Source organism: Leptonychotes weddellii, chromosome 13 (assembly GCF_054177405.1).
Source record: "Leptonychotes weddellii isolate Sample4059 chromosome 13, ASM5417740v2, whole genome shotgun sequence".
In the NCBI taxonomy this organism is placed as follows: Eukaryota; Metazoa; Chordata; class Mammalia; order Carnivora; family Phocidae; genus Leptonychotes; species Leptonychotes weddellii.
In genome coordinates, this window is record NC_138381.1 from 58569671 (window position 1) to 58584511 (window position 14841).

The 14841-nt window shown below is 53.9% G+C and overlaps 2 protein-coding genes across 5 annotated transcripts; both read left to right on the plus strand.

The window, feature by feature from the left end:
- The first annotated feature begins 833 nt into the window (after nt 1–833).
- LOC102740820 (glutathione S-transferase theta-3-like) lies at nt 834–8164 on the plus strand. 4 transcript variants are annotated; one of them, XM_031016728.2, is made up of 5 exons: nt 834–1075; nt 2675–2762; nt 4582–4732; nt 7244–7423; nt 7735–8164. In XM_031016728.2, the coding sequence occupies exons 1-5, from the start codon at nt 964–966 to the stop codon at nt 7927–7929; spliced, it is 726 nt and encodes a 241-aa protein (XP_030872588.1). In that variant the 5' UTR covers nt 834–963; the 3' UTR covers nt 7930–8164. The 4 variants fall into 4 exon arrangements, with proteins under 4 accessions (XP_030872588.1, XP_006746108.1, XP_081657846.1 ...); XM_006746045.3 differs by having other exon boundaries at nt 7247–7423; XM_081801720.1 differs by having other exon boundaries at nt 2675–2703.
- A 3010-nt stretch (nt 8165–11174) lies between these two features.
- Nucleotides 11175–13692, plus strand: DDT (D-dopachrome tautomerase). Its single transcript, XM_006746046.3, has 3 exons — nt 11175–11377; nt 11706–11881; nt 13443–13692. Exons 1-3 carry the CDS (start codon nt 11270–11272, stop codon nt 13513–13515), a joined length of 357 nt encoding a protein of 118 aa, XP_006746109.2. The 5' UTR covers nt 11175–11269; the 3' UTR covers nt 13516–13692.
- Nucleotides 13693–14841: the final 1149 nt, after the last annotated feature.

Consider the following 14841-nt stretch of genomic DNA (forward strand, 5'->3'; position numbering starts at 1 on the left):
GGCAGTCTCCTGGGGGTATAGGTTTTACTTAAATCTTACTTAAATTTTCCAATAACATCCTCTTGCCAAGGGGTTTTCTGTGAATCTTGGTTTTGGGGGCAGGGTCTTCTTACCCCAAGAGCCTCTCTTAGGGAATGGGGGTTCATAACCACTGACCTCAGGGGCCAGATGGTGTCAGTTGGAGGGACTTGGCTCTGCAAAGGAAGTGAGGAAGTTTCAGGCCCCCCTGCAAACCTCTGGGTGGGCCCCACTGGCTTCCGCCTTTTGCTAGAAGGATTAGCTTAGCTGGGTTGTAATGAATATGACCCCAGGGATTAGGGAGGGGTGGCTCATTCTTTACCTGGAGTTTGGGCCAGGGCTCTGTAAGGAGCTGGGGTCCAGAAACCTCCGCAGCCTCCATCCTGGGCACTGGGCCCAGGGGAGGCTACTGTACCTCCGTTCTCTGCCTCCCTTTGTGTTCCTGGGGACTTAGAAGCCCCTTCTCTCTCAGTCCCCTCCTTGAGTCTGGGGAGGTGGTTTGGGCCAACTGAAGGCAGCCGAGCCCTTTCGATCCTAAATTCACTGAGGGTCTGTGCTGGAAGCGTCCTTGGCGTCCCGTTCCCATTACCATCATCCATTGCACCATTTGACAAAGGTAGACACTGAGGTCCGGGAAAGGGGTGTGACCTGGCAACGAAATCTCAGGTCAGAGGCCAAGTCTCCCAGCGTCCTCTCCACCAAGAGAACTGCAGCCCAGATTCCAGGGAAGGGAAGGAGGGAGAGCTGGGGCGCCGCTGATTGGCCCAAAGTTCTCTAGAGCCAGCCAGTGGGCGGGGAGGGTGTGGCGGGGCTCAGACGCCCCCCCACCCCACCCCCATCCCTCTCCCCCGGATTGCGCTCCGATTTAGGCTCGGTGGCCTGGCCGTTTCTGTTCCCGGTCTTATACCCTGGGCGCGACCCCGGGGGTGGTCCGCTGCTCCCGCCATGGGCCTAGAGCTCTACCTGGACCTGCTGTCCCAGCCCTGCCGCGCCGTCTACATCTTCGCCAAGAAGAACGGCATCCCCTTCGAGCTGCGCCCGGTGGAGCTGCTCAAAGGTGGGCCTGGCAGGGAGGCAGGCCCTGCGGTCGGGGGCGCCTGTGTGCTGACGGATCCCCCGCCCCCCGCCGCTGGCGCGGCAGACCGACTGGAGGACACACCCTCCAGTACGGAAACTGTGTAATCGGTTATCGGTTGTGTCTCTTTCAAGAGCCCCGATCTTTGCCTAGTGAATACGAAACGTTTTTCAAAATACAGGTTGAGGGGCGCCTGGGAGGCTCAGTCTTAAACGTCTGCCTTTGGCTCGGGTCGTGAACCCGGGGTCCTGGGATCGGGCCCCGCATCGGGTTCCCTGCTCAGCGGGGAGCCTGCTTCTCCCTCTCCCACTCCCCCTGCTTGTGTTCCCCCTCTCGCTGTCTCTCTTTGTCAAATAAATAAATAAAATCTTTAAAAAGAAATACAGGTTGAGAGGGAGCAGAGCCGAGAGAGGGAGCAGTGGGGGGCGTGGGGTGCGGGGCGGGAAGGGGGGGTGTGGGGAAGTGGAGTGAGTGCCCCAATACCTCCCCCACGCCCGCCCTCGCCCCCGGGCTTGGAGAATACAATGAAACTGCCTCCTCATTTCTGAATTGGAGTAGCCTGCATCTCTTGAATGTCTGCAGCTGCCTGCAGAAGGCGGTTCCACCTCAATCTGGTCTCCTCTTTACTTCTGCCTAGGCCTGCCTACCTCCCCTCCACATTTACAGGATCCAGTGCAGGGGCAGGGCTGTAATTGGACCGCAGGACAGTTGGACAGCAGGCCTACCCTTGGGCAGGCCAGGGGGGAGATCTCTTCTTGGCTGAGCCTGCCCACCTTCTGTCTTTGGTGCCCCCAGCTTGGGCCACCAAGTACTGTGCTGCCACCTTGCTCCACCTTTCCAGCCCTTCTTGGGTTGGGGGCTGGGCACAGAGGCATTTTCTGGGGGGAGAATGGGTAGGGCTGATTCTCTTCACCCAGGAGAAGGGCAAAGAGGCCCATAGGTGGGCCTCTGGCCAGGCTGGAGCCTGGTTCCACGGAGGCCCTCTGACTCCGCACACAGTAATTGTACCCTCCAGCACTGGCCCAGCCCAAGGAATGCAGAAGTGAACAGACCTGCGAACCCCCATTGGGGAAGGAGTTTTGAGAGTTTGGCACGGGACAGAAAGAAGAGCTGAGCTGCTGGAGGCTGGGTGACTGAAGAGGGCAGGAGGTCCTGGAGAGAATGAGGCTGGACTGGGGGCCGCGGGCAGGTGTGGTGTGGGCAGGGCACCCAGCTGGCGTAGGAAGATGGATTGCAGGGGCAAGCCTAGAGCCCAGGGAGGAGACTGGAGTGTCTGACATATGGATGAATTGGCTGGGGCTGGGGGTGGGGGTGACTTGCAGCTGCAGGGACTCACCCTCCCTTCATGGCCAAGCTGAGATGCTGCTTGGCCCGCGCTCCCAGCGGGGTGGACGCAGGAAGGGTGGGCCTCTAGTGGTGTCAGGGTCTGTGATCTGGTGGCCAGGAGAGTGGTCTCTTTCCTGTTGCCCACCTGGATAGGGGCCTCAGAAAGTTGGGGCCTGGACGTTGGGGTGGCGGTGGGGGAGAGGCCTCAGAGGGGCTCAGAGTTCTCCTCACCGGCCTCACTGCTCTCTCCCACAGGCCAGCACCACAGCGATGCTTTTGCCCAGGTGAATCCCCTGAAGAAGGTGCCAGCCTTGAAGGACGGGGACTTCACTTTGGCCGAGAGGTATCAGGTCCCCAGGCTGCTACCCAGGCCTTGTGAGACCAGTCAGCCATCTGTGTATCTACTGTTGATGGCTTGGATCACGGCTTGTGTGCCCTGAGCACCTGTGGCAGCCCCAGCAGGCAGAGGAGCCTGGGGCTGGGAGGAGCTATTGAAGTCATGGCATCCCCCCCTCCAGCCCCTCTCGCCCCTCTGGCCCATTGTATAAAGGAGGAAACTGAAGCCCAGAGAGGAGGGGCTTGCCCAAGGTCACAGGGCCCAGCCTGTGTCCAGGCCTCCTCTCTGCCAACCCAGCCCCCAGATGGAACGTGAGCTAAATTTTGAGGAGTAGCTGTACCCTACCACTTCTACAAATCTTGGGGGCAAGTACTATTGCCCTGGGAGTCAAGAGAGCACCCAGAGAGCTTCAGTGGCTATTTGCTGAGCACCCACCAGGGCCAAGAACCATCTAGGCTGTGGCGCCAAAGCAGTGAACAATTCTAAGCCCTTGGCCTCCTGGAGCTTATATTCTAGAAGGGGGGACTGCTAATCTCTGTTAGGTGTAACCCATGGAGAAAATAGGCTAAGAGTGGGGGGGTGTGCAATTTTGAGTAAGATGTTGAGTGAAGGGCCCCTTGAGGAGGAGGCATCTGTGCAGAGACCTACAGGAACAGAGGAGCAAGGTATTTGGGAAGAGTGTTCTGGCTGGAGGGAACAACAAAGCCAAAGGCTATGAAGGGGGACAATGCTTGGGGGACAGGTTGAAGAGGCAAGACATCCGGCGTGGCTGGGGTGAGGGAGGGGCAGTAAGCAGGGCATGAGGTCGGAGGGGAGCATGTGGGGCCAGGAAGACTTTGGCTTTTACTGTAGGCAAGATGGGGCCATTGCAGGAGTTTAAGCAGAGGAGAGCTGAGATCCAACTTAGGTTTTAAAGGATCCCTCTGGCTGGGGTGAGAAGGTACTACGCTTATCCAGGAGAGAGGTGCTGGGATCCCAGACCAAGGTGGTGGTACAGGGGGATGTAGTGGTCAGTTCTGACTGCCCTTGAAGGTCAAGCCCAAGAGTGTGCTGAAGAGATGGCGGTAGGTGGGAGAGATGAGAACCCAGGCCAGCCTCCAGGTTGGTGACTGAATAGTGATATCCTTTACTGAGGCCACATAGTACCTCTGTGGTAGAGCCAGATTCACGTTCCACTTGGCTTCAGAACCTCTGGTCGTTGGACAGTCCAACATCCATGGAGGCATGGTGCTCTGGCCAGACATGATGCACAGGCCAGACATGGTAGAGGGAGAGGGGAAGGGAGGAGGTCAAAGAGGGCTTCCTGGGGGAGGAGGCTGGAGGCTTTGGGCAGGTAGAGAGGAGAGTGGGACAGGGTGGGGAGCAGTGACCCATTCACCTGGGAGGCTTTGTCCCAGCCCCAGGGAGTGAGGGGACAGCTCTCCTTGCTCCTGTCGTGACCATGCATGGTATATGGTGGGGAGTGCTATCTGAGTTGCTGTTGTCTTTCAGGAACCATGTTGGGCCCCCCTTCCTCCTGGAAGCTTTCTCTGAGTACCCCATCACCCTCCTTCTGAAATCCCAAGACATTTTGTTTTTCACTTGGTGCCCTTAGTTCAGATGATAGGATGACCCAACGTAGAGCTGTGTGACCCTAGGCAGTCACCTAACCTCTCTGAGCCTCACATTCCTACTCTGCATCCTGGTGCAGAGATAGTGTAATGCTCCACCCATAGGAGTTGGGGAAATGTGAGCAGTGGGGGCCAGCCTCCACCTGGGGCCTAGCCCCTGTGGAGTGGCTGGAAAGTGACTAGTACATGTTCCTCACCCCCTCCGTGTCCCCCAGTGTGGCCATCCTGTTGTATCTGAGTCGCAAATATGAGGTCCCCGACCACTGGTACCCCCAGGACCTGCAGGCCCGTGCCCGTGTGGACGAGTACCTAGCCTGGCAGCACACAGCCCTGCGGAGTAGCTGCACTCGAGCCATGTGGCAGAAGGTGAGCTATGGCAGGACGGAGACCCTTCGAGGATGCTCAAGCGACAGTGCTTCCTGTTTAAAAAATTCTGTTCAGGCGCCTGGGTGGCTCAGCCTGTTAAGCTATCTGCCTTCGGCTCAGGTCCTGATCCCGGAGTCCTGGGATCGAGCCCCATGTTGGGCTCCCTGCTCTGCGGGGAATCTGCTTCTGCCTCTGCCTCTGCCTGCCACTCCCCCTGCTTATGCTGTCTCACTCTCTCGCTCACTTTCTCTCTCTCAAATAAATAAATAAAATCTTGAAAAAAAAAAATTCCGCTCAGACCTGAGGCCTTAGAACACCAAATTGTAGAATGCCAGAGACTCTAGTCCAGCCAACTTGTTTCCCAGAGGGGAAGCCAGGGCAGAGCCAGGGAGTGATTTCCCCCAATGTGCCCTGATTCCTGAGCTGCTGGGAATCAGAAAAATCTTAAACTAGGAAGAAATGAGGCGTCATTTCAATAAAGTTGGTCTGATTTCTGGGTGTTCAAGGATTTCTAAGCCTAAAAACACTGAAAGACTTAAAGAAAAGCCTAATAGATTTTATGCATAACAATGACATTTTGTGTAAGGAGGAAAGGATTAAACTTAAAACAAGCAAAAAACCGGCAAAGATTTGTTAGAAGTAAATTTTGCGTGCCTGGGTGGCTCAGTCAGTTAAGCATCAGACTCTTGATTTCAGCTTAGGTCTTGATCTCAGGGTCTTGGGATCAAGCCCTGGGTCAGGCTTTACACTGAGCATGGAGTCTGCTTCTCCCTCTCCCTCTTCTCCTCCCTCTGCTTTTGCTCTCTCTAAAATAAATAAATAAAATCTTTAAAAAAAAAGAAAGGGGTGCCTGGGTGGCTCAGTCAGTTAAGCATCTGCCTTTGGCTCAGGTCATGATCTCAGGGTCCTGGGATCGAGCCCTGCACTGGGCTCTCTACTTAGCGGGGAGTCTGCTTCTTCCTCTTCCCATCCCTCTGTGCTCTCTCTCTCTCAAATAAATAAATAAAATCTTTTTTTAAAAAAAGAATAACACTTTTTTTTAAAGATTCATTTATTTGAGAGACAGAGAGAGAGAGCACACATGAGCATGCACACGCACCCACCCATGAACTGGGTGCAGGGAGGGGCAGTGGGAGAGAATCTCATGTAGACTCCCTACTGAGCGTGGAGACTGACCGACTGGGCTCCATCTCACCATGCTGAGATCATGACCTGAGCCCAAATCAAGAGTTGGATGCTTAACTGAGCCATCCAGCTGCCCCTGAAAGAAGTAACATTCTTAGTATTTAAGATGCTCTCAGAAAGCCCTCAAACAAAGGCACAGGAGAAAAAATGGGCACAGGAAACCAGCGGAGATTTACTTGAAGAACAGAGAGAAATGGTCATTAAGTGGATGAAAATACATTTAACCTAAGTAAGAATCAAGTAAATGCACACTAAAACAGCACACACATACCATTTTTACCCATCAAATGTACGGATGTTTTTGAGATGTGTGCTCTGAATTGTTATTTGTAGGGTACTTACAAAGGGCCTGGCACACAGTGGGTGCCCTGTTCATGGGAGGGAGCATGAGAAGGGTATGCTCATACTCTGCTGCAGGTAGAGTACCACCGTTCTGAAGGGCCCTTGGGCAAAGTGCAGGTTTCTATAACCTTAGAAGTGTCTTCCTCGAGCCTCTCGGGGCTAGAAGAGGAACCCCGAAGAGCTGGTAGAAGCAGGAGCCTGGTGGGTTTGAAGGCAGAATGGAGAGAAGTCAAACAGAGTGAGTATAGACCTTAGGTACTCAAATTGTGGTCCAGGGACCAGGAGCATCAGACCACCTGGGAACTTAGAAATGCAGAGTCTTGGGGCACCTGAGTGGCTCAGTCGTGAAGCGTCTGCCTTCGGCTCAGGTCATGATCCCAGGGTCCTGGGATCGAGCCCCGCATCGGGCTCCCTGCTCCGCGGGAAGCCTGCTACTCCCTCTCCCACTCCCCCTGCTTGTGTTCCCTCTCTCGCTGTGTCTCTCTCTCTCAAATAAATAAAATCTTTAAAAAAAAAAAAAAAGAAATGCAGAGTCTCAGGCACCACCCAGGCATTCAGATTAGGAATGTGCACTTTAACCAGATCCCAGAGGGATTCACATGCATCATCCCATTTGAGAAGCCTGGGGTGGAGAAGGAGGTGGGGAATGGGGAGAGGGTGACTGCTGCACTGAGGAGGGGCCTTGTGTTGAGGCCTTCATGGTGAGGGTAGTGGAGAGCCATGGAAGGCTTTATGCAGGGGGTGTTATGGGCAGACTGGGATTCCAGAAGTTCCCCCCACTGGCTGCCTTGCATGAGGCCCTAGGGAGAGTGGAGGCTGTCCATGTTGGAGTAGAAGATGACGCCTGGGCTGGTGGTGGCCGTGGGTGGAAGGAGTGGGTCGGAGTGAGGAGAAATTTGAAGGCCTGGTGGTAGATTGGATGAGAGCAGGAACTAGGCTAGGCTTTGAGCAGACCCTAAGCCCTCTCTCTGCCTGCCCATCCAGCAGATGATGTTCCCAGTGTTCCTGGGTGAACAGGTGCCCCCTGAGACATTGGCATCTACCCTGGCTGAGCTGGACAGGTGCCTGCAGCTGCTTGAGGACAAGTTCCTAAAGGACCAGGACTTCGTTGCTGGACCTCACATCTCAGTGGCTGACTTGATGGCCATCACAGAGCTGATGCATGTGAGTGCCATGGGGTGGTCCACTGGGCAGTGGGGTGTCCTGGGAGGGAGCCAATGTTGCCCTTCCTGGTTGTGGGACCCTGGGCAAGTCACTCCCCTCTCTGAGCCTCAGTGTTCTCATCTGTAAAATGGGGCTTCAGACCCTATCCTGCAGCAATACTGAGAAGCTTCCAGTGTCTCCCAGAGAACATCCAGCCTATTACATGTTGTGGCCAAGGAGGGAAAATCCACCCTGGGGAATTACTCAACTAGGTCATCCTGGCTTGTGCTTGACCATGCCTACCCCCTCCACTTGGCTTCCTGTCCCCATAGCCTGTCAGTGCTGGCTGCCAAGTCTTCAAAAGCCGACCCAAGCTGGCTGCATGGCGCCAACGTGTGGAGGCCGAGGTGGGGAAGGATCTCTTTCAGGAGGCACATGCAGCTGTCATGAAGGTCAAGGACTTGCCTCCAGCTGACCCGGCCATAAAGGAGAAACTGAAGCCCTCTGTTCAGGGTTTATTGCAGTGAGTGGAAGGCCAGGCTTGCAGAGATGATGGAGACTCTGTTGTCAGAATGAAGAGGTGGAGTTGTCCCTCCTAGGCTGTGAGCAAGACATACTCTCCAGGCTCTGGGTCCTGGTTCCCTCCAAGCATCAGGTCTTCGTTCCTTCTTCTGTCTGTCTCCACACTCCACTCCCACCCCTTCCACTCTGACTTCGTGTCACCCCTGGAAAGAGCTTAGTAAACACATATTTGACCCTGTCTCTCCTGTGTTTGAAACTTTCTATGGTGCTGAACTGCTCTGGGGCTAAAGTATGAATCACTGAACTTTGCATTCAAGGCCTTGCCCACCCCTCCAGGGCACCCCCTTCTGGTTGCACACAGTAGCCCATCATTTTTAGACCCCTTCTCCCAGCTCCCACCTCCACCTCCTGGCCTTGGCTCAGGCTGTTTTCATGGCTAATAGGGTCTGTCTTCACCTTTGCCCGGTGCCCCTTCTGGTCTTTAGGCATTTGTCACCTTTCACTTCTCCAGGGAGGCTTCCCTGACTTCCCCAGCTCCAGACCAAGTCAGATGACACCCCTCCACCCCCAGGCTCCTTAGCCCCAGTGCTTCCCTCCCCTCAACCCTGGAACAAAGCTGGTTCAGCAACCCCTCGACTGAGCACATGTCATAGATGGGGTTCACGCTGGTGAAGAGATGTCTGAATCAGGCATGGCCTTGTGCTCTTAGGTCACTGTCCTCCCTCTGGGGTGATGCTGTCTCCCACAGGTGGGTTGGGTGCAGGGCTGGTTTATGAAGCTCCTTGCAGGGAGGGAAGTCCCAGGTTAGTTCCTGGCACTCTGGGTGCTGCTGAGGGAACAGAAGGCAAGCTGAGGACAAAGCAGAAGCTGACACCCCGTACCCTGCCCCCCCATGGGATATATGTGACATTCCTCAGGCACTCCTGGATGCCCAAAAGGAAAAACAAATAGTTAACTAGAGACCCCAATCCTGCAAGACCTGAGTCTCCCTCAGTTTACCTACAAAAGCCTTAGCAATAGCTTCCAGAAGGGAATGCAAATACAATTAAATGTCCTTATAACCTGCAGCCCATGGACAGATACTTGAAGTGGGCAGAATGTAATGTTCCTCCAGAAAGTTCCCAACTATCTTAATGTTAATGCCTTGCTAGAGGGGAAAAACAACCTTAACTTGACAATGGCAAGGCTTCCCTATCTTGTAGGTCCTCCTTAGCATATGAAAGTTCTCTTGAAACCTTTTTCCTTACCTCCCCCAACCCCATGGTATATAATCAGCCACCCCTAACAACCCCGGAGTTGCAGCTCTTTCTGCCCACGGGGCCTGTCCCCGTGCTTTGATAAACCACCATTTTGCACCAAAGACGTCTCAAGAATTCTTTCTTAGTTGTCGCTCCCGACACCACCCCACTGAGCCTCACCTACATTCCAAAACCCCATCAACTGAGAGGCCTTGCTCTCCCAAGCCTACTCAGAACCCGGCCACTGTCTTATCTGTGCCCCACCCTGGGTCCCAGACTTGCCACCTGTCCCCGTCCTTTCTCCTCAAGACTGTTAGAATCTACGTGTCTTGTGTCCTAGACCCTCTGATATCTTAGTTATCCAATAAACTGCCTGCCTTCTCATGGAGACTCCTTTTTTTTTTTTTTAAGATTTTATTTTTAAGTAATCTCTACATGGGGCTTGAACCTGCAACCCTGAGATCAAGAGTCACATGCTCACCCGGCTGAGCCAGCCAGGCGCCCCAAGGCTCCTCTAGTGTGCACACTCATATAGAATTTTAGAAGTGTAATTGAAATTATTCATATACACCCACAAAATTTCAATTGCATTTTCATTTACAAGTCAAACAAGTTTGCAACACTGATGAGAGTGCCATGTTTAGCCATATCAACAGGATTTCCATGTTTTTAAAAAATATTTATTCCTGAGAGAGAGAGAGAGCTCACACAAGCGGGTGGGGGGGTGGGGGGAGGGGCAGAGGCAGAGGGAGAAGCAGACTCCCTAAGGAAGCCTGATACCAGGCTAGATCCCAGGACCCTGGGATCATGACCTGAGCCAAAGGCAGATACTTAACTGACTGAGCCACCCATCCACCCCCAGATTTCCATGTTTTAAGTGACACATTTTGTTTTGACCATAAAAATATAGGGTACTGTAAACATGGCTGGTAATTTGACTAGGACCTGGCTTTCATCCCTTGATGGACAGTACTTCACTATGAGACAAGGTTACCACAGGTGCAAGAGGCCACAAAGGCAGATGTCTGTCAGGGCCAGGTAGGGATGTAGTGAGCCAGAGGGTCTCTGTCCAGCCCCACCTGAACTCGCAAGTGTCACCTGGCTCCTGGTCAAGAGAAGTGTAGATTCCTACATATAACGTGAAGTCGCCTTATTTGGAAATGGTAGCAACACAGTAAAAAAAAAAAAAAAAAAAAAGAATTAGGATGGAGCCCGGTAAAGGCCCCTACAGGTGTGTATGTTTTGGGTGTGTTCAAAGCCCCATTTTATGAAACGGCATAAAGAAAACCTCATTTACAATAAAGTCGGGAGGCCAGAAGGGGGAGCTCTCACACCTACTACTCCTTGCAGCTCTTTGCAACCTCAACAGGAAGAACCCTACCTTGCATCCCCAAGGGAAAGAAGACTACATTACTACCAGCAGAGGAAAGAAAGATACCCCCACCCCCCCTGCCCCGTCCATCCAGTGCGACACTGTCACAACTCAGCCACTGAAACGCGACCACACTCTTTCAGCTTATTCCCGCGGACTTTGTGTTTCTAACAGTCCCAACTCCTCCCTTTCCTCTGTTAAAAAACGCTTCTCTTCTTTGTTGGTTGGACTTGGCTGTGGTTTTGTCTTCGGCTGCGTGTCCCAAATTGCAATTCTCTGCCATCCTCGAAGAAACCCATTTTTACTGGTAAAATAACTGGCTATTTTATTTTCGGGGTTAACAATCTAAATATGGGCTAGGAAGCAGAGGACTGCACCACCCAGCAGCCCAGGGAGCCAGAAAACCCCCGGCCAGTGTGTCGGGAGCCGGTAGAGGCCGGGACACTGTGGACCGGGCCGTGGCTCAGCCAGTCGGCTTGGGACGGCGTCAGACACCTCACTCTTCCCCCTCTCCCGGTCCGGCCTTAGCACTTCCGGAAGTCAGCGCCAGCAGAGGAGGGGTGGTGTAGACTATGCAGCCAATCCGGGGGCGCTGCTGCCTGCCCAGCCAATAAGGAGCCTGGTTTCCGTGGCGCCCGGCCCCTGCTGCCTAGTCTGCTACCCTTGGGAACAGCGCCCCGGACTTGGTGCGTTCTTTTTCTGCTGCTGTGGCCCACCTGTTCCTTCCGGCCAAACATGCCGTTCGTCGAGCTGGACACGAACTTGCCCGCCGGCCGTGTGCCCGCAGGACTGGAGAAGCGGCTCTGCGCGGCCACTGCAGCCATCCTGAGCAAACCTGAGGACGTGAGCGTGGGCCGGGGAGCACCCGGCGGGAGGAGGCTGGTGGGCCGGGGGTCGGGCTCTGTCCGCGCCCCGGCTTCCCCACCGCGACCCGGGCTCTTCGTCGCAGGGGTCCCCGCCCGCCAGGCCCTGGCCTCCCGCTCTCCCCACCCCTCATGTCTGCTCCGTGCTGCCTTCCCTGGCCCTGACACCGACGTGACCGTCAAGGACCCCGCCCCGAGCCTCTAGCCCTGACCCCAGGGGCCGGCGCTTGTCGGCTCTCGTCCTCCCGGGTCCTCAGCGCGAACTCGGCCTGCACCGGTTTCAGGTGAAACTTTCGTGTTCCCCGCAGCGCGTGAACGTAACGGTGCGACCAGGTCTGGCCATGGCGGTGAACGGCTCCACGGAGCCCTGCGCGCAACTCCTCATCTCCTCCATCGGTGTGGTAGGCACAGCCGAGGACAACCGTGGCCACAGCGCCCGATTCTTCGAGTTCCTCACCAAAGAGCTGAACCTGGGCCAGGATCGGTGCGTGGGGGCAGGGAGAGGATGGGGGCAGTGATCCCATACCAGAGCTCCTTCTAAGGTTGGGAGAAAAATGCATTCCTCGCCCTGCTCAGATGGGCCTAGTGCCCTGGGCCCTCGGATGGTGGGTCCACCCTCAGAATGGTAGCGGAATTGAATGAATTCCTGACTCTGCTACGGTCCTTTTGACACCTGGGGAAGGCGTGGCCTTGCAAACCTGTTAACATCTGTGCTGTGGGAAGGCTCTACTTTCACCGCTCCCTGGGGGAATTGCTGGAGTCCTGTGGGATGGCCATGCACTGTATCTGCCTTGGCACTGGGTAGGGTAGAACGTTATTAACCTGACAAAGCTATGACCATTTATCATCCGCCTTTAGTCTTCTCCACATCTTAGAAAATCAAGAATAATTTTCTAGGAGAACTTCTCCAGGCTGGTTGGGAGGAATTCTGGGTATGTCCTGAGGCTGTGTGACCTTTGGGCCTGTAGCCAACTAGGTCCCAGGTGGCTCCCAGCCTCCTAGGAGGCTCAGGAAGTAGTGGAAAGAACATTGGCTTGGATGTCTGGAGACCTGAGTTCTGGGTCCCTCACAGCTGGGGGATGCCTGACAAACCTGGAAATGAACCATCTCTGGTTTGTAGGCTTCTCTTCTGTGAACAGAGGGGAATGTTTTAAATGATCACCCAAGAAGCCTGAACAGCCCCCCAACCTGGGATTCGGTGTCAGAGTTAGTTTTTTTCTGGGTGAAAAATATTCCTGAGCCAAGCCCATGCCTATGAGGAACTAAGAGCATGAGAAGCTTGAAAGAACCTTCTAGAATGGATCCTTTGTTGGCCCAGGAAGACTGGTGAGGAATGGTTATTCCTGGGAGTGCTCAGACCTGGTCCTCAAGTTGGGGTGAGATAATAATTGTAAGAACAACACGTAACATGTGAATGCTTACCGTGTGCCACGTTATCTCTAGATACCTTATGTGCATCATCCCATTTGATCCATGCAAGCTCTGTCCCTCTGTTCACACCACCTTGTGCAGACATGCCATCCCTGTGAGGTTTACAGATGGGAAAACTAAACCTGTCACACCAACCCTTCCCCTACTACCCTTCAGGTTACCCCAAGTATCTTGCTCTTCACCAGGAACTTCCCATCACTTCTGTGAAAGGGGCATGTTTGTTCATTCCATAGACATCAGTGGGGGGGGAGGGGGGCTCACCTTGTGCCTGGTTTTGAGCTAGGCTTTGAGAAAACAAAGGTGGCTGGGGCACTGCACATGCCCCCGGGGAGCCTGCATTTTGGAAGCAGGAGGGCTGCCCCTCTGAGTCCATAGACAGCGCATACAGTGACCATAGAGGCTGCTGTGTTGTCTGGGGCAACCACCATCCTGCCCCTGACTGGCCCACAGTGGGAGATCTTTAATGGGTTGGGGCAGGCTTATAAAATGCCTGCTAGGTTAAGGCAGGCTGGTCTGGGAGCCCATGGTAGGAGTGCCCAGCTAGGCATTGGAATATAAGGCATTAGCCAAGGAGCTGATAACATTTTTTTTTTTTTTCTTTTTTTCTCTTGAAGGATGATTATCCGCTTTTCCCCCCTGGAGCCCTGGCAGATTGGCAAGAAAGGGACAGTCATGACTTTCCTATGATTGGCACAGAGGGCATCAGGGCATGCATCTGTCAGCTGTCTGCCCCTTCCAGAGAGGCCTCCTGGCAGAGTAAGGGCCTGGTGGATACCAGCTTCTGGCACTCCTTCATGCAGATGTGCCTATGACCTCACAGTCATCATCTTCCCCATCCTCATGTCAAATAAATGAAGAGACTTCGTCTTTCTTCTTTTTTCCACCCCACCCCGAGACCTCTGTCTTTCAAACATGATTTCTTTATCTCCCTTTACCCCTCCCTGGCATTCTGGGTCACCCTGGGCAGCAGGGTTGGTTTATGAGGTGGGAACTTTAGGGAACCTGAGAGGTGGGATGTTTCCTGTCTTCCGGGCCACTGTCTCATGTATTGTAGATAGGCTGCTCAAATCCAAGGGTGGAAGGTGCAGCCTGGAGGTCCTGCTCTCCATGCCGGTGTGCTGGCTGATAGGGCTGGCAGCTGGTCCAGGCTGGGTGTTCCTCCAGATTTTGCTGACCAGATAGATGTTCCTGTCCTCAGCTTGAGCTGGCCCATGCAACCTGCTGCCCATAGAATGCTGTGCCCAGCAGGGGAGCAGAACAGCTGGGCTTCAGAAGGGACCTTTCCTGGGCATTCCCAAACTCCATCTCCCATGAGTCTTGCTGAGAATCCTCTGTAGCTGTGCACCTTGTAAAAGCCATGTCCTGGAATAGCAAACCTGGAAATGCAATGTCTGCCACTAGAAAAGGAATGAATACAATTGCCATCTAAATACTATACCATGCTTTCACATTTCAGGGATATATGGGCAGGGTGGGGGAGCCTAAAGGGTGTCCTTTTCAGTTTCCTTCCAGTTGCTTGATGCAGAGTTTACATACCATGACCCTTAGACACGGTGGTGAGCACTGTATTTACCTCTAGAGTTGAAAGTCCATCTTTCTTGTCTTAGTACACCTGTGAAATACCAAATTGAGATTTTTAGCCTGTGCTGTCAACATGGTAAAGTTAGTTTCCAGTGGCGTGTTCTTGTGCTTGTGGTGTGTGTACCTGACCACTACTGTGGACTCTCATTAAAACCTAGAGCTTGGAGTTCCTTCCTTTGGCTCCATCCCAAATGTTCCTGCGCTCATTCCTTCTGCCAACATGGGTGTCCTGCTTCCCAGAGGGGCTCAGGGAATGTTCATGGGTTGAATCTGAATGAATGGTTGAAGTGCCCAAGGAGGGGTTCAGGTTATGTTCCTAGACGGGACATAAAGCAGCAGCCTCCTATCTGGTCCACCTTAAGTGTCTTAGCCCAACTGTAGTGAGAGTGATGTCATCTGGTTGCTGTGGGCGACTGTCCCCTCCCCCTCCAC